Source organism: Lolium rigidum, chromosome 4, assembly GCF_022539505.1.
Source record: "Lolium rigidum isolate FL_2022 chromosome 4, APGP_CSIRO_Lrig_0.1, whole genome shotgun sequence".
NCBI lineage: Eukaryota > Viridiplantae > Streptophyta > Magnoliopsida > Poales > Poaceae > Lolium > Lolium rigidum.
The window spans coordinates 245,122,782-245,142,300 of NC_061511.1; the positions used below are offsets into that span (position 1 = coordinate 245,122,782).

Genomic DNA, 19,519 nt, shown 5'->3' on the forward strand with positions numbered 1-19,519 from the left:
TAGTCTTTGCCGTGCCATCTTTCTTTGCCGTGCGTTGTCTCTGGGCTTTTGCCGTGCTATTCTTCTTTGCTGTGTGCTCTAATTTGTTTTGCCGTGGTTGCCTTCTTTGCCGTGCAATCTTGCACGGCAAAGGATTCTTTGCCGTGAAGCAGCGCACGGCAAAGGTGCAACGCACGGCAGTGATGAATTTTCCTGTAGTGGTGTTACATGTTCATGCCCATCTTGTGCATGATGCAAGTATATTTAAAAAGTTCACAAGAGGATTTTAGGAACTTGGGCTCTAAATTATGCACAGTCCGTTATGGTCACACATCATGATTGATCAGTAACAGAAACTGAATAATCCGTATCCCGGTCCCTGAAGTTTACTATCAAGGAGGTCTTGGGTTGGATCTTCCTAGGGTGAGCTGAAGGTTAATTCTGCATTTTTGCGGGGTCCTTCTTGCAAATGTACCATGGACTTTGACTTATCGACTCCTGCCCGAATCTCAAAAAAAAAAATGGACGTCTGCGGTAGTACCGGAACGTCAAATGGATTCTCTGGTAGTGGCGGGACGTCCAACTTCATGGGAAAAATCCACACTGATATGATTTTATGTAGTTTAAACAATCAAATTGTCATCTTTTGGCACGTCGGTCGTTGGTCAGCGTTCCATTTGCTTGGAGGGAGCGGCAAGCTGTATTAATTAGGATCAGCTAGCTTATCTTGGCGCAAATATATATATCATGTGACGACGAAATAGCTAGTGTGATCAGAGTGCAGGTTTTGACTGTGACCAAACTAATATGCTACTGTGTAGCTAATTAAGAGCAATGTGTTAAAAAGTGGACGCGGCGCGGGGCTTTGTCCGCTTTGACAAACCTGAATATCCTTCCGTAGTTTACTTACCTCGTGCGCTTCGTGCGCTTGCTTATATTGCACCGCCCTCCCATCTAGAAGCTATCAAAAAATTAGGATATGATGCCAGCCATCCGGAGTCAGATCGATAGTGATATGGAAGATCAATCTCCATTCTAATCAGTTCTCACCTCCTTCTCCTCCGTTAGCATAATACTACTAACTACTCCTTGCTTTTATGCACTCTCCTCTGAGCTAGCTAAAACAAACTAGCTAGCAGTGAAAGCAAGCCATGGAGGGTCCGGGGCTGGGGGACACGCTGTCCTCCAGAAGCCGCGGCAGCGGCAGGAGCTGGGGTAGCTCCATCTCGCACTCCTTCCGCCATCAGGGCCTCCAGGCCGACACCGACGACCCCTTCAGGCGAAGCTCCCGGCGGCATGAGGAGGGCGACGACGAGGAGAACCTGCGGTGGGCGGCGCTGGAGAAGCTGCCCACGTACGACCGCATGCGCCGCGCCATCGTCCTCCACGAGTTCGCCGACGGGGGGCTGGTGGAGATCGAGCACCTGACCAGCGGGGAGGGCGGCCGCGCGCTGCTGGAGAGGGTGTTCCAGGACGACAGCGAGCGCTTCTTGACGAGCCTGAGGGACCGGGTGGACAGGGTCGGTATCGAACTCCCGGCCATTGAAGTACGCTACCAGGATCTATCCGTCCAGGTGGACGCCTTCGTTGGGAGCCGAGCTCTTCCCACGCTCTGGAACGTTACCACCAACTTCCTTCAGGTATCTCATTGTCTCCATGCATCATGCTCGGCTTCATCTTAATTTTACCGTCCCCGTTGTCAGGCCATCTTCAGGTGCCAACCAATTTTGAATATCAAAGTGTCTTGTTTGGGCCGGCTGGTCACGAGCCTAAAATCGGCTATGTCTTTTCTCTTGTTCGCTTGGGTCAGGTAGCCCAGCAGCTCTGTGCATTTTGGTCCGCTCTCACCTTTTACATTTTTTTTTTTACTATTTCACCAAAATATGCCAAATATATGAAATGAAAAACACCACCAAAACTGAATATAGTGCTAATAAATCACCAATAATTGGGGAATCACATAGTTCATACGTAAATACTACAAAATCAAAGTGCAAAATGGCACAAGTTATATGCAAAATAGACAAACTGTGATAGATATGTGCGATCACGCATCACGTTGGCTTCTTGACGGGCCTGATGGACATGGTGGGAAGAGTCTGTATTGAGCTCCCGGCCATTGAAGTACGATACCAGGATCTAACCGTCCAGGTGGACGCCTTCATCGGGAGCCGAGCCCTGCCCATGCTTTGTAATGTTGCCACCAACTTCCTCCAGGTATCTCATGGTCATATTGCCCAAATAATGGCTCCTCGTCGATGTAGAAACCCTTGCATTGGGTCTCCTGCTCCTGCTCGGTCCCAAGGCCCTCATCTCAGATGAAGTCGATGTCATTGATCATCTTGTGCATGTAGGCATCATGGTCCTCGGCATAGTAGGCCTATGGATAATTGGACATCACAAACCTACTCTCAAACGCAAGTGGATGAATAAATAGATGATCAACGGCCATAACTGGTTGGCCGACGCAGGGAGTGGCACATTCCCTCGAACACCTTGCGGGGCATGGGCATGTTCTCCAGCGGGGTCGCTTGTGTCTTCCTGGTGTGCGGTGATGAAAATCACGACCAATTGAGCTGGGAGGGCGGAACCTGGACGTGCTAGGCGGGGCATGTTGTTCCCGGTCATACCCCAAGCGGAGTTGTGAACTGGGAGGAGATCGAGCTTGCCGAAGATGTGCTAGCGGTAGCCTGGACGTGATCGGGCGCCTCGGTGTCCGTTTGATGGGGATACACCCAAGGGCGTCCACCATTAGTCTCACTCGCCATAGGAGAGGAGGCCCAAGAAGGGGTCCAGTCGGCAGGGCGAATGGGCCTTAAACCCTGAGCGACTGGGCCAAGACTTGAAGAATGGCGACTGGACCGAAGGCCCAAGCGACTGAAGGTGTTCATGACTTGGGCGTGGGATAAAGGATCCCGTCCTTATAGCGATCGTTGAGATACGATCTTATCTCCATGTAAACCCTAGATCAGGGGTGCCTATATAAACCCCCAGCTAAACCCTAGAAGGGATCTGATCTCACCACCCTCACCTCCATAGCTCTCGGTTCTCTAGCCGACTGAGCCACCCCATTGTAAACCAATACGAGTAATAAGATCTAGCAGGGCATAGGCCTTTTACTCTATGAAGGGGCTGAACTTGGGTAAAACCATGTGTCTTGTGCACCTCGTTCCGCATATGGCTACGTCACCTTACCCCCACATCGATGAAGTGCTACACCTCGTAGTACCTGTCATGGTCATATCCACGGCTGTGGCGCCCACCATGGGGTGTGGGGCGTCTGGCCTCATATCTGCGGCGAGGCCCTACTCGCCTATCCGCCGGCTGGTCGCTTCCGGCAGGATGCTCACCACGGACGACTTCTTCCACATCCAGCCGAGCACCTACCACCCGACGACCGAGCCAATCACCCACGCTTGGATGGTGCCGGTCGTCACGATCAACCTCTTCGTCGGCCTCGCCTGCGTCAGCAACTCCGCCGAGGTTCGCCCGGGCCAGCTGCATGATCGCTACGCGCCGAGCCAACTCCTCTCTGCCACTCTCCTACTCTCCGGCGAAGCGTACATCGAGGACGAGCCGGCCCTGGAGGACGACGTCGATTCGGCGGCTGCAGTGTCAGTCGCCGGATCCATCATCGCGGCATCAGTCGTGAACTCCATCACCCCGGTCTCTAACCCGGGCGACTACGAGGACAACTCCATCCTCCCCCTCTTCGACAGCGACTCGGAGTCTGACTTAGTCGAGGCGCCGCAGTACCAGCGCCATGCCGCCGACTTCATGGTGAACGATGACCCGCCGCCGATCGACCCCTTCACCACGCTGCTCCCCCCCCCCGACAACGACTGCGCTCGATGTCGAGGCGCACCGCGTGGCCCTCGAAGCGCAGAGGCAAAAGGAGCTGGTAGAGCGGCAGAAGTTCCGCGTCGAGCAGGACTCGGCAGGGGAGTTATCGCTTCACCACCAACGACGCACTCGCCAGTGCATCGAGCGTGCCGGCGAGCAAGGCCTCCCCAGCACCTGCCTCAATTTCGACGACCCGCATGGGGCGGCTCGGGCCGGAAACAACGTCACCCCGGAGTCGAGCCGGTCGTCCGCCTATCGAGCGTTCAATCCGTCACCACCACCACCTCCGCCACCGCCACCACCAAGGGGTCGAGCGATTCTCCCTCAAGAGGTCGATGCTAACGGCCTCCTCCTCCTCTTGTCGCCGATGGACAACGTCATCGCCACTGGTCATATCCACGACACCGATCATCATGAAGGCATGGGCGGCAGCTTGAGAGGTGAAGAGTTGATTGATGGATTGGCTTGAATGGCCAAGACAAGATCAATGTTGACGTTAGTGGCGGCGTCGGCTTATGTCTGGGCCTTCTTTACTTTCACAATGCCGCTCTGGGCTTCTTAGTCACGAGCGCCCCGCTTCGCCTACATCAGTTATTTCTTCGGGGTCTTGGCCTTTATATTGCGGCCAACAACGCGCGGGGGTGGGGGTCGTGGCGGGGGCGAGGTATAGGAAGCGGCCTCAATCCCAATCTAGGGATTTGGCGTCGTTGAAATTCGAGTAGAGTGGCGGAAGAGGAACTGGCTTGTGTGCCACTGGCGACCAGCCCTAAGAGTAGAAGAGGTGGACGTGTGCGGGCGCGATTGGTATCCATGCTAACACATTTCCAACCTAATTTGGGCTTAGAATGGGTCGTTGGGGACAGCTCGTTTTGTTTGAGCCAGGCACTTGGGATGGGGTTTTTGTGTGCCTCATGTCTGGGCACACGGAAATAGACAGTCAATGTACATTTACGTCGGGCCATTGGAGATGCCGTAATAATGCTTTTTCCGTTAAATAAAAATAAAAATAAGCGTGTATATATCAGGAACTCAATTTGGCTCCCAAGTGCGTACGGTTCCTCTACCATAAAAATATATTTCCAAGTGTTAAAAATTGTGACAAAAAAAATTACATGTACAACTCCAGAGTATACGTGTGTGTTCGTCAAGTTTTACGAAAAAATGATATTTTCAGTAGTCTACGTGAAAAAAATAAAATTTATCTTTGACAAGTTTTTGTTTTAACACTGAATTTTGTCTTTTTACACACGGTACAATGATAAGTCGATTTTTCATGAAACAACTTTGTGAGCGTGTAGCAAATGAAGATGTACGTGCGAAATTTTTGTTTTAAATTTTTTGATATTTCAAAATATGTCTAACATGCATTTCAAAACAAAGAGAGCATATGCTCCCATGTGCCAAAACATCATTCCCGGATCGCTACATGCAGTTATGAACTTGAAAAATATTCATCTTTGCTGAAAAACATTTGCTATATAAATACGTTCACATGAATGCATGCAGCGTACACCCTATCCTATTAGCACTTTCAAGAGACTGAGTCCAACAAACTAATATGACAGGTCTTAAGATCAACGAAGTTATCAGAGACGTCTCTCTATCGACAGAAACGTCGTCTTCCACTAAAGAATATTTCACTTTTATAAAAACGTAAGGATCTGAGTACAAGTGCATATATGTATATATGTGTCATGTTTGAACTACGAGAAAAGTTCGAGACTCATTGAGTGGCTCTAGATCAGCTCATTTTGTTAGCTTGACTGGATATTGATAGAAAAGAAATCAACCGACTATGTATGTTTTATACAACTCGACTGAAAAACAAGCTGATTTTGAGCTAACAACAGCTTGCTCGATTTAGCTAGACAGCTCAAAAATATGATTATGCATAATATGTATGATATATATTAAAATAAAATAAGGCAACTTATGTACTTATTTGTTGTGAATAGAGTTTATTCCTTCCACCGTGGATGAATTTTATGAAGAAGATTTGGAATGTTAATTTATTTCTTTTATATGGCATAGATGGAATTTTTCTTCCTCTTATATGCAAGGAATATAAAAACAATTATTATTTTTTCTTAGCTCAAAACTACCTGAAGATCAACTACAGATTATTACAAGCTAAGTATGAACTATTTTTACAGCTCGACCCTTCATTTGAGTCAGTCTGAGCTCGCTATAATTAATATGAGCTGAGCTAAATCTAGTGTAACCGCTTGAACTTGACTCATTTACAGAATTACAGCCATTGTTGTGTGATACTCGTTTGAAAAGAAGGAAAACGAGTGACCCGTTCCGTGGCATACGTGGAAGGCCAACGAATATATCCAGCTCGTTCCCTTTTTTCCAAGAGAACACAGACATCACATTGTCTGACGTTGTCAAGAGAAGTCATTGACTGACTTAGGCCTCTTATCCATCATAAATTCTGCATCCAACGGTTGCTCCCTTCTCATCGATCTCAGTAAAAATGACAGCCCAATGCAAGAATAAGCCAAAAAAAAAAACAGAAAACCAGTTCGGCAATGGAGGAAAATAACACACTCGTAGCCTGACATTGCTCTAGTATTTTAGGTCTCGTACAGATTTTTCACTCTATTTAACACTACATTTAAACAAACACTTGGCTTGGTATTGTTAACAAAAGTTCCCAGCTTCACCAAACAAAAAGCACAGCGCCCAGCTTAATAGAGCAAAAGAACAGCGCCCAGCTTAGCAAAGCAAAAGAGCAGCGTCAAACTACATTCAGTTTTGGCGTTGTAAATCAAACTGCACAGTTACAGTTTGCTCCATGAACAAAATAACACAATGACAGTAATTACTAAAAGAGAGGCCAAAAGAAGATGCTCAAGTGCTAAATCAGCAAGCTGACTATGACCCTGCAATGATAAATGAACAAGTGAGCCAGAGAAAAATAATTTTGCATCAAAATTGTCAATTAAACTAGGCTATATTACAGTCAGAAGTTGAATGTAGCTAGTGATGCTAACCACCTCACTGAATTGTTCCAAGTCATCTTCATTGTCGGTACAGCAGGAAAATCTTCTTGTTGATGCATGAAGCAGTGCAACTTGTTATTCTGCGTATGTATGAATAAGAACAAAAAATGGCAAGTTCTTGAAGGAACATACGCTAGATTTAGTAGAAACTTTCTTTTTGAACTTGCGTAATTTGTCAACCCAACTTATTTTTGTGTTTTATTACTTCTTGGTTGAATCTCCTTTTTCTTGAGCCATGCAACACTAGGTAAATCTTATTCTTGTCGAACATCTTGGGCGTTGTGTGAGTTACTTGCCATATTTGAAGATGCATTGATTTTCTCCTCAAGCTGCTTAGGAAGACTATTAAGTGCATTATCTACTAACAAGAGACACTCCGGAAAGTCGGCTAGAGGATACACCAAGTTCAGACATTTATGTGAGAAACCTATAACAGCATCCAATTTTGGATATTCAACAATGCTTCTTCCTTGATTGTCTTGTATCATTCCACAACGTGCCTCCCTTGTCCATCACTTCATAATACTCCGTATATTGTTTCAGCGACAACTTGATATTCATCAAGTCAAGAATTTTCAAAGCATGACAACACACAGTGTGCCAGTTCTTGTAAATAGCCCACAACTACATAAAGTTATTTGCTCTAAAGGATTACCAACAACAATCCGCTTCTTCTCCACAAAAGCTAAACCACCATCCCCACTCCCAATTGCAATGGCATGTGTTATATTCCTCTAGTACTATTGTGTATGCAGCCATTGATCTTTCATATTGACCTTGAAACGCTTCAAATATGGTGGCAGTGTACAATTTGCTTGTTTCCACCAACATAGGTGCCTTAATTCTTATCACATAATCGTATGGGAGATTATTTATCACACAATCTCGGTTGTCGATAACCCTCCTTTGCAAAAACATATTGACATGAAGTCACCTTGCTATCAGACTTTTTTTTACCTCTAAGCCTACTTGACCTCCATTATAAACCCAAACGGCCAAGCATGATCTAGATTTCTAAATCTTGCACCAACTTGACGTACAGAAGTAGGATTCAGACCCTCCCTATGGAAAATAAACAAATTCTTGGTGTTGGACATCTACTTGCAAGAAAGAACAGAGAACTTAATTTTGAGATGGAAACGTCCCTTACTCAGTGTAGTGTGCGATTGAGGATTTATTAAAGACAAGAACTCAAGCCACGCTGCAGCCATGAAAAAAGCAAAGCAATTTTTCAAATGAGCAGACAAATAGGGAATTAGGAGAACGGGGAAGGATAAGAAAAACAGCAGCAGAACCGACCTGTCAGAGGGGACGCGGGAAAATCAGTAGCCGAACCAGAGGACGAAGTTCACAGGCGCTGGCTCACCTGAGGAGATCTATCTCAGTCTGGAGCGCTCGTCTCCTAGGTGCCCACCAAAACCAGAGCGTTTCCCAGCCAAAATCAGCGACAGTGTCCCTCTCTTCCACAACATGGGCTGACTTGGGCTGATGTTGAAAAAGAGACCTGAAACAGAAGAATGTCAGGCTACGAGTGTGTGTTTTCCCTCTGTTATTTTTCTTCATTCCCGAACTGGGTTTTTTTCAGCTTATTCTTGCATTGGGCTGTGTCCTTTGCACTGAGAGCTGAGAAGGGAAGCAACTGCTGGATGCAGAACGTATATGGCAGATGAGAGGCCTAAGTCAGCCAATGACTTCTCTTCACAACGTCAGCCAATCTGAGCCCAGACAAAAGGCATCTAGATCGGCTGCAAACATGCTCGGAATTTCTCACGTGCTAGTGCATTGCCAACGACTTTGTGCTGGTGCTTCGCGAGGGAAAAGTAACTCTTTCTTCTTAGGATGCTACGTCACCCAGATTTCTCAGTTTTTTTTTAATCATCAGCTAGTGCTACAAATAGCTTGTCGTTGATATCTCACCCTTTATTTTGTATGCCGTACCGATCTCAATTACTTCTGTATATGCATCATCCTCAAGCATGATTTTCTTACACAACGCAACGCCTGGCATTGTGGCGATTGCAGGGTCTTATTGGACGACTGGGATCCTCCAACAAGAAAACCATCAACATACTTCGAAACGTCAATGGCATCCTCAAACCATCAAGGTAACAAACTACTCATCACCCCCTTCTCCTTACTCATTCTACTACTGCTTTATTACGATTAATTATGCCACAAACAGCAGTAGCCATATTAGCAGGTCCATTATTTCTCACACTTGTATCTCATCCATCATGAGCCAATATCACTTTGGCACAAGTGTTTCTAGATAGGCCAGGGGTTCCCAAAATAAGTTCTCGGTATCTAAAAGAGTATGAGGTTAGCATAATGTGTTGGTTGTTCTATTTAAAAAAAAAACCAAGGCAAAAGCTTTGCATGTTCATAGATTGAGAAGTTGCCTGGTTAATTGCGGAAAACCAGGCGAAAACCGGTACATCATCAACACACACACCGGTCCGAGACCATGCACCAAACGAGCCGCCAGCCTGTCACCCAAGCAACCGGAGACGACACCCTACCCACATGAGCCGCCGCTCCAACACTCACACTGGCCCCGAAGCCATGCACCTGCCGAGCTGGTAACTCAGAGCCACCGCTCCGGCTACAACACCAGCACCACCATCTTTCGTTTGTCACACCGGTGGAATCACAACTCCAAAGATGAAGCCCACAAGAGGCAAAACGACATTGAAATGCCGCCATCATCCGATCGCAATGATCAAGGGTTTCCCCCATAGATGACTTGTGGGAGGGACAAGAGCTTCTGTCGGGGTTTTGGTATAACAAAGGAACATTGATACCTCGGCAAGACCCTTAAGGTTACCAGACCACACTGGGCTAGAAGCAACGCTCCAAGCTCAACAAAGCCATGGCGACGCCGAAGAGAGGTGGTAGCAGCACGACAGAGAGACACAGAGTTACCCAGGTTCAAGGCCCTCATGGTGAGGTAAAACCCCTACGTCTTGCCATGGAGTGGTATTGATATCTCTCCGAGAGGGAGTATGGTGTTACAAGGTGGTGGCTTGGTGAGATCTCCCGTAGATCTGGATCTGCTCTGCTCTAGGTTGAAGATGAAGTTGGGGAAGGGAAATGGTATCTAAAGAGGGATCAAACTAGCATCGGCCGAAGATTCTTTCTACTAGGAAAGTGCCCCTCTATAACCTTTTATAGAGGAACCAACCCTCCTCCCCAAGGAAACTTGGGGGAGGGGTAACCACAGGCGTGCCCAAGGAGGACGCTAGCTGTCCCTGACTATGCTCGTGAACTTGGACGATGCCAACACTCCCTGCTGTATTGCGCCGTCCACCCCTAACCTTTAGGGAAAGGAGCAACAGCCACCCTGCTTTATGCAGGCAAACTTGGAGCTGCTCTTATCTCCTTGTGCGCGCCATGGCTTGCGTCATCCTCCTTAGCTTCATCCCTACGCAACTGGCTTGCGGAGGGGTTTCGTACGGCATCTCCTGGTGCCAGGCGCACCCCCTCGCGAAGGGAAGCCTCGCGAGGTCTTTGCTTCCTATGGAAATGGCTAAGTCTCGGACCCCTCGCGAGGTACTCCCCCACCCCCACCCTCGGGGAGACCTCCTGTCTCGTGGAGAGGAGAGTCTTCGTCTTTCGTAGATGGGCCGCCCCGAGGGCCCAACAACAGGTGGATCGTGGTACCGCCGGTGCCACTACACCAACACCTTCACCACAACAGCGTCTCTAAGCAGGAAATGGTGCCCAAGGGCGTCGACACCGTTGGCTCTGGCCACCACCTAAGACAGGGTTTTCACCCGGATCCAACTCGCGAACCTCCACCCATATGCCTCCATCGGACTAAATAAGCTTCACACGCCCGGTCCAGACTAGCCGACGGCTCCTCCACCCATATGCCTCCACCGTTGGCTCTGGCCACCACCTAAGACAGGGTTTTCACCCGGATCCAACTCGCGAACCTCCACCCATATGCCTCCATCGGACTAAATAAGCTTCACACGCCCGGTCCAGACTAGCCGACGGCTCCGCCACCCAAGCAGCCAGAACCCACACGACAGAGAGTCGCTGCTCCACCCTCCACACAGGCTCCAAAGCCGTGCCCCAGACTAGCTGATGGCTTCGCCACCATAGTAGCCGAAACCAACACCAAAGGGCCGCCGCTCCGCCTTCCACGCTGACCCCGAGGCCAAGGACCCAAACGGATCGCCGTGACGGTCACGCAAGTAACCAAGCACGACATCAACAAACGAAGGAGCCGCTACTGCAACTTCCACGCCGACACCCAAGCCGTGCTCCTGCCATGCTGTCGACACCTCCGCAGCAACACAAACAACCGGCAGCCGCCGAACATGACGTACGCCTGAGAAGGGCCTCCGGTCGGCACACCTCCTACGCCCCTGCCCCACACAGGACGTCACACACCACTCCTTCTCCGGCCACCCGCAGCAGCCGGCCTCCACGTGCCGCTTGTTGTGGGTATACTTCATAGGTATACCATCGACAGGGTACAGATCCGGCAAGCCACAGATGGTGGTGGTGGCATATGGCCCACCGGGTGCCCAGTTGTTGTTGATTCAAAATGGAAGATGTCCAGCCCAGGAACAAGGAGCTGGATCTAGCCCGACCAACACCTGGAGTCAGATCCATGAAGGCCCATGAAGGAAGCCGGATCCATGACGACAAGTTAGGAATAGGTAGATCCTTCACGTGCACGACAATGTAATATTCCGTAGTTAGGCAACTTGTATCCGGGTAGGACTCTCCGTAGAAACCCTAGATCCGGCCTCCTTTATAAGACGGATCCTGGGAGCCCTAGAGGCACAACCACAACTCATTATAACACGCGCCTAGATAATTTCAGACAAGCAGCAGTAGGCCGAAGCTGGGTAAATCGTGTACCATCTTCTTCGAATAGGCAACGACACCGCTCCTCGCCCGGCCACCCGCAGCAACCAGCCTCCATGCGCTGCTCCTCGCCCCACCACTCGCAGCAGCAGCCGGCCACCACATGCCGGCCTCCACATGTTGGCCCCAACACCACCACGTCCCCCTGCAGGAGCCCAGTTCCCCTCGTTGGTTGTTGTATTGAGGGTCACGGGCGAGTATCTATAGGAGACTTGGAGGGCAGAAAACCTTTCCTAGAGTTAAGCTAGGAGTTGGATTACAAATCCTACACTACCAAATATGAGTACATCAAATATATCTCCAACATTATCTACCTATCAACTTTAGCTTCCTGCCAAGTAAATCCACTGATTATGTTTTTGTTGCTTCCATCTAATTGTATATAATAATCTGAAAAAGAAAGTATTCAACATGTATGTTGTTTTCAGAATGACTCTTCTTCTTGGACCTCCTTCTTCAGGAAAGAGCACACTTATGCGAGCCCTTGCTGGCAAGCTTGACAAAACCCTCAAGGTTTTAACTTATCGTGTTTTCCTTTCTTTGTGCTTTATGCATGGACGCATGCATATAAAAAGAATCACCATCGTATGGACATTGCAGGTATCTGGCAACATCACATATTGTGGTCATACACTTTCGCAGTTCTACCCCGAGAGGACCAGCGCATATGTTAGTCAATACGATCTCCACAATGCGGAGATGACTGTAAGAGAGACATTGGATTTCTCGAGGCGCTGCTTAGGCGTTGGTGCTAGATATGACATGCTTGTAGAGCTCGCTAGGAGGGAGCGTGCTGCTGGCATAAAGCCAGATCCTGAGATTGACGCTTACATGAAAGCTACTGCGGTGCAAGGAAAACAAACTAATATTATAACCGATCTTACTCTCAAGGTGAGATTCTCACTATTTTGTTCATTTCACGGAACTCTCTAACAACTTTGTGCTAACTGAATCTATTAAAAAAACATTACTGTCAGGTGCTTGGGCTTGACATTTGTGCTGATACCATGATCGGTGATGACATGATTAGAGGAATTTCCGGTGGGCAAAAGAAGCGTGTCACAACTGGTATGCACGCACACCTGGATAGAATAAGCACGACATCTTAACTCTTTGTAGAAAGGAGTTCTTCAATTATATTATGTTATAATCTGAGTTTATTTACTTTTTATGTCAGGGGAAATGTTAACCGGACCCGCAAGGGCTTTGTTCATGGATGAGATTTCCACTGGTTTGGATAGTTCTAGCACATTTCAGATTGTAAAATATGTGAAGCATTTGGTCCATGTGATGAATGAGACTGTGATGATCTCCCTCCTACAACCACCGCCTGAGACATACAACCTGTTTGATGACATAATTCTGCTATCAGAAGGTTACATAGTGTACCATGGGCCACGTGAGAACATCTTGGAATTCTTTGAATCTTCTGGTTTCCGGTGCCCTGAGAGAAAAGGAATTGCTGACTTTCTTCAAGAGGTCACTTCCAAGAAAGACCAGCAACAATACTGGTATCTTGAAAACGAACAATATCGTTATGTGTCAGTCCCAGAGTTTGCTGAACGTTTCAAGTCATTCCATGTAGGCGAGCAGATGCTCAAGGAGGTGCAAATCCCTTTTGAAAAATCCAAAACCCATCCTGCCGCGTTGACCACCAAGAAGTATGGCCTATCTATGAAGGAGTCACTCAAGGCAGTGATGTCGAGAGAGGTGTTGTTGATGAAGCGCAACTCATTCATCTACATCTTCAAGGTCACCCAGCTGATCATCCTCGGGCTCATGGCCATGACTGTGTTCCTCAGAACAAAGATGCCCAGTGGGCAGATTTCTGACGGTACCAAATTCTTTGGAGCTCTCACTTTCAGTTTAATCACCATCTTATTCAACGGGTTAGCTGAGCTACAACTGACCATAAAGATGCTTCCTACATTCTACAAACAAAGGGATTTCTTGTTCTTCCCTCCATGGACCTTTGCATTGGCAAACCTACTCCTAAAAATTCCTATTTCACTTATGGAGGCTGGGGTATGGGTCGCCCTCACGTACTATGTGATGGGTTTTGCACCTGCTGCAGGAAGGTAAGAATCCATGTATAATTAGTGTGCCAACTTAGCCATTATCATTTTAAAATTCAAATTGATAACTCCATTATCCATCCATCTGCTCACTATAGGTTCTTTCGTCAACTTCTAGCATTCTTTGCTACTCACCAAATGGCAATGGCTTTGTTCCGATTTCTTGCTGCTATTTTTAAGTCAATGGTTATGGCCAACAATTTTGGGATGTTTGTAATCCTTCTTATTTTCATATTTGGAGGATTTCTCATCCCTAGAGGTAAGCTTGATGTCATACCAAAATCATTTGTATCTAGCTAGCTAGGCAGGATAAGTCAGCAATGTGCAACTGCATGTATGAATGTAACCTTCTCAATTCCAAAATTTGATGTGGACAGGTGACATCAGACCTTGGTGGATTTGGGCTTATTGGTCATCTCCTATGATGTACAGTCAGAATGCAATATCTGTCAATGAATTCCTTGCTAGTAGGTGGGCCAGTGTAAGTTTTTCTCATGACCCAATATTTTTGGTTTATTCTCAAAACTAAAAGACCATTATATCCTAGTGTTGTAGGAGAGAACATCTCAACTAATGTGAGTCTTTCAATGTTATTACAGCCAAACAACGACATTTCTATTGATGAACCAACAATAGGAAAGGCTATTCTTAAATCAAAAGGCCTTTTTACTAGTGACTCGGGCTTTTGGCTTTCTATAGGAGCTATGATAGGATTCACTATTTTGTTCAACATCTTCTACATTTTGGCCCTTACATACCTGAGCCGTGAGTACCATTATTTTCTTTTGTCTGGCATTATTGGCTAATGACTTGAAGAGCTAGGTGCTTACATTACATATAACTTTTTACCTTCCAGCTAGCGGCAGCTCAAACACACTAGTTTTGGATGAAGAGAGTGATAGTGAGAAAAACAAAGAACAGATGTCAGAAGTCAATGCATCATCAACTACAGCATCTTCAATACCGATGGGTCAGGTCCTTTATAAGTATCTATGTTATAATATTGTAACCTTTATAATATTATTATGTTTGTGTACTATTTATCAAGCCAATTAACGCCTTAATAACAATAATAATGTGTCAATGTTTGCACTTGCAGTTTCAGTAGGTACTAACGAAGCCACAAATAGGCCAACTCATTCAGGAATTGTGTTGCCCTTCCAGCCTCTTTCACTTTCTTTTAACCATATAAACTATTATGTGGACATGCCTGCGGTAAGCCTACCTGCCTTCCTCCTACCACATAATCTTAGGACATAACTTCATCACTTGTATGATAACATTATCTACAGATGTTGACAAGAAAATATATTTGTTCCGGCATTAAAGTGTTTCATCTTGTCTTTCAGGAAATGAAGGAGCAAGGTTTCGCGGAAAGTCGTCTTCAGTTGCTCACTGATATTAGTGGTGCTTTCAGGCCAGGTGTTCTGACAGCATTAGTTGGGATGAGTGGAGCTGGGAAGACCACTCTAATGGATGTCCTGGCTGGAAGGAAAACCAGTGGAACTATTGAAGGAAGTATCACCCTCTCTGGTTACCCTAAAAACCAAGAAACCTTTGCCCGCATTAGTGGATATTGCGAACAAACTGACATCCATTCACCCAATGTTACTGTATATGAATCCATTCTCTACTCTGCTTGGCTGCGTCTTTCATCAGATGTTGACGACAAAACAAGACAGGTAAAAATTCAAGCCATGTTTAAGCCTCAAGTAAAGATGTATGGTTCTGTATAGCTGAGACTTCAAACTGTAATTGTTTTTATTAAGATATTAATCTTCACCCACGCAGATGTTTGTGGAGGAAGTCATGACCCTTGTAGAGCTTGATGTGTTGCGTAATGCTATGGTTGGTCTCCCTGGAGTGGACGGCTTATCAACTGAACAAAGAAAGAGATTGACAATTGCAGTGGAGCTGGTATCAAATCCTTCAATCATATTCATGGATGAGCCAACTTCAGGGCTTGATGCTAGAGCAGCAGCAATTGTCATGCGGGCAGTGAGAAATACAGTCAACACCGGGCGTACAGTGGTTTGCACAATCCATCAACCTAGCATCGATATATTCGAGTCATTTGATGATGTAATCTCTCTATATATACATATATTTCTCTTTTGCTTTCTCTCTCTATATATTCATGTGTATCTCTCTATTTCTATGTAGTTCTCTCGTTATCTAACTCACAACTGGTTCCTTTTGTAGCTTCTACTTTTGAAAAGAGGAGGGCGGGTTATTTATGCTGGCGAACTTGGTCGCCACTCTTATAAACTAGTTGAATACTTTGAGGTGGGTTGCTTTATGTACATGTGTTAGTTTGGGGTAGCCCGGATTTCACTAATATTGAGTTGAACACCTTCTTACAAATTTGACTACTGGGCTCAGAAAAGCCATTGAAGACTAAACAGGTCGTGAACTCTTTGCTGGAGTAGCAAAAGTATAAAAAACTAACCCATGTTTCTGTCATTGCAGGCAATTCCAGGTGTAGCAAAGATTACAAAAGGATATAATCCTGCAACATGGATGCTTGAAGTTAGTTCCCCTCTAGCGGAGGCTCGCTTGGAAATAAATTTTGCTGAAATATATGCTAATTCTCCTCTTTATAAGTAAGCACCTCGTTCGTTGGACGTAACTCTGCCATTTTTAATAAGTTGTCATTTACACTAAACTAAAAATATATATCTGCTTAAAAGAGCAGCAAAAATGTTGTTTTCATTATACTATCACCACTAAGTTCCCGTTTGTTAAATATGATCAGGGAAAACCAAGAACTTATTAAGGAATTGAGTGTTCCCCTGCCAGGATATGAGGATCTCTCATTTCCTACAAAGTATTCTCAGAATTTCTACAACCAATGTGTTGCAAACTTCTGGAAGCAATACAAATCTTATTGGAAGAATCCACCCTACAATGCCATGCGCTATCTTATGACGGTGCTCAATGGACTTGTATTTGGCACGGTGTTTTGGCAAAAAGGAACAAAATTGTATGATCCCATCGTGTTGCTATAACTGAGAGAAGAGAAAAGTGTTGGTGAAAGATGATACATTAGCTCCTATGGAGGCACTAATACTTTTTTGTGTTTGATTTGTGGGCAGAGAATCACAACAAGATTTGTTCAATCTACTTGGAGCCACTTATGCTGCTGTCTTCTTCCTTGGGGCTTCCAATTGCATCACAGTTCAACCCGTTGTGGCAATAGAACGAACAGTTTTCTACCGTGAAAAGGCAGCTGGGATGTACTCTCCATTATCCTATGCATTAGCTCAGGTAATTTCTTGATATTCTTAATCTGGTCTCATTTCGATTGGAGTATCAATGTTCGGATCAATTTATGAGTCATCCTATTCAAACTATATTGAGCATAATTCCAAAGTTGCTATGTTCAGGCTTAATCAGCTATTAAACTAGGATACAATTAGCAACCCTGAGATTATGTATGGCAGATCTAAAACTAGAGAAACAAGAGAATAGACATTAGTACACTTGCTAAAACAAGAATAAAATTGAATTGAGTTCGCGAAATTACAGGTGGTAAAAGGTTGGATTTCTCTTGTCTAGTTTTTAATGCATCGGTTTGCTGAACATTTTGGATATTTACAAATCTAAGCCCATCCATTCTCAACATTGTGCAAATTTTGAATTGTGCAGACAAGCGTGGAGATCATCTACAATATCCTGCAGGGGTGTCTATACACAATCCTCATCTATTCAATGATTGGATATGAGTGGAAAGCTGACAAGTTCTTCTATTTCCTATTTTTCATAATTGCAAGTTTCAACTACTTCACATTGTTTGGCATGATGCTGGTGGCATTGACCCCATCTGCGATGATCGCAAACATACTCATATCCTTTGTACTCCCTCTTTGGAACCTATTTGCTGGATTCCTCATCGTCAGACCGGTAAGTAAGCTAAGATTCATCTTCGATTTAACCAAATTTTCTGATTGAAGATCGTGGTGATGGTTGGAATTATTGTTGAAGGCCATACCAATTTGGTGGAGGTGGTACTACTGGGCCAACCCAGTGTCCTGGACCATCTATGGTGTCGTTGCATCACAATTTGGCGAGAACAACAATTCTCTTTCGATCCCCGGTGGGAGCCCTACAGTGGTGAAGCAATTCTTGGACGATATTTTGGGTATCAAGCATGATTTCCTTGGCTATGTAGTGCTAGCCCACTTCGCCTATGCCATTGGATTTTACTTCATCTTTGGCTACTCCATTAAGGTTTTGAACTTCCAGAAACGTTAGGCAAATGTGTAGTGCTCCCTCCGATCAATAATAAGTGATGTGCTTTTAGTTCAAATTTGAACTAATTTGAACCAAAACCACGACACTTATGGTGTGCTTTTAGTTCTAATTTGAACTAAATCACGACACTTATTATGGGTCGGAGGGAGTACTACTTTTGCCTCCCTGAAGCAGTCTAGTGTGTGTGTGTGTTTATCATAAGCAGTAGGAGGATTCAGAGGCATGCATAGTGTATTTTATTGTTACTGAGACTTGCCAGCGATATGCCTATTTTTACTATCAATGGTAAATATGGAAAAATACATTTGTTATCTGAACTATGGTCAGAATCTAAGTTTGGTCCTCGACTCTAATATGGTCATTCCTGTCCCACAAGTGTCGAAACCACCAGATCACCCAAACCATTTTGTATGATTCGACTTTAACTGTGCTACTTTGTGGTTCTCCTCCAAGTTGCTTCTATGCTGACACATTTTTGATAAGATTTTTAACAATTGATTAAGTTATTTTGTGGAGAACTCTGTGGCCAACTTATTTCTAACCATGAAGGCGGTAAAGATAAGGATTGAGATTTTTGAAAAATCGCACGAGGCAACATATTTTATATACGACTGACGAGGCACTAAAAGCTAACTCTACAAGCTCAGGCCAGGCATCATTTTTTTCTCAGGCACGAAGCCCAGGGAAGCAACCAAACTAGTGCATGGGTAGGTATATAGCACTCAATTTGCTAGCCTCTCTTCATCCATCAGTACATGGATACCCTACATACAAGTAACCAACTACTTCGTGCAGTTACAATAAACACTCAAAACTGTATAGTTGGGCTAGTTTGCTTCTGTAGTTTGATAAGCAGAGCAACTGAGTCCTGAGGAAGGGTAGCAGCAGATGAGCAGAATGATGAGACATCTTGAGTGGCAGTGATGGTTCACTGCATGATAAGATACAGCTACAATGGGATGCACCGAGATTTTTAATTGGGGAGCAAGGTGGAAGCAGTAACCGAGCTTGTAGTTGCATGCCTTCCTGACTACTTTTATCACTCAAGACCGAACTATGCAAAACCTCCCATTTCATGAGAACCACACGCCAGAGAACTGTGCTGAACAACAGCACAAGCATCATCTTCTCTCACACTTAAGCAAGCGTAGACAAAATGCTAATTATTACACCGCCATTAAATGGAGGCCACAATAGTATTGGTGTCTAGCGTCAATGCGTACAAAATACTAGCAAACTGATCATCGGCTACAGGAATATCTGTACAATCATGCTCCTAAAATGCCTTAATTCAATGATTTTTTATTTATCCATATTTATCTGCCAAGTGCCTTTACTATTCTTTCACTGCCTCGGCTCTACACTTACTAGCTATTACTGTACTAAACAAGAACTCATAGCAAGCTCGAGAATTCAGTGCCCACGGTTGGTAATCATGTTGAAATCTAGTTATCCCATGACACTGTGTGAAGGCCTCAT

General features: G+C 45.4%; 1 protein-coding gene and 1 long non-coding RNA gene across 2 annotated transcripts; one reads left to right on the forward strand and one right to left on the reverse strand.

Annotated features, from left to right (window-relative positions):
- The first annotated feature begins 1,130 nt into the window (after positions 1-1,130).
- LOC124648528 (ABC transporter G family member 48-like) lies at positions 1,131-18,040 on the forward strand. The gene is made up of 19 exons (XM_047188277.1): positions 1,131-1,619; positions 8,853-8,935; positions 12,140-12,224; positions 12,312-12,602; positions 12,689-12,779; positions 12,889-13,789; positions 13,885-14,045; positions 14,164-14,267; positions 14,386-14,551; positions 14,643-14,698; positions 14,885-15,001; positions 15,136-15,468; positions 15,578-15,868; positions 15,989-16,072; positions 16,256-16,389; positions 16,542-16,769; positions 16,882-17,053; positions 17,435-17,689; positions 17,771-18,040. The coding sequence occupies exons 1-19, from the start codon at positions 1,131-1,133 to the stop codon at positions 18,038-18,040; spliced, it is 4,311 nt and encodes a 1,436-aa protein (XP_047044233.1).
- LOC124650102 lies at positions 6,548-6,902 on the reverse strand. Its single transcript, XR_006986878.1, has 2 exons — positions 6,825-6,902; positions 6,548-6,710 (listed from the first exon to the last, which is right to left on the reverse strand). It is a non-coding gene; the product is annotated as an uncharacterized LOC124650102 (long non-coding RNA).
- Positions 18,041-19,519: the final 1,479 nt, after the last annotated feature.

Bases quoted from the DNA above. Each gene is read 5' to 3' on its own strand.
- LOC124648528 (XM_047188277.1), top strand. From the start codon at position 1,131: ATGGAGGGTCCGGGGCTGGGGGACACGCTGTCCTCCAGAAGCCGCGGC. The intron at 13,790-13,884 runs GTAAGAATCCAT...TGCTCACTATAG, and splicing joins TTTGCACCTGCTGCAGGAAG to GTTCTTTCGTCAACTTCTAG. The intron at 14,699-14,884 runs AAAGAACAGATG...TTTGCACTTGCA, and splicing joins AGAGTGATAGTGAGAAAAAC to GTTTCAGTAGGTACTAACGA.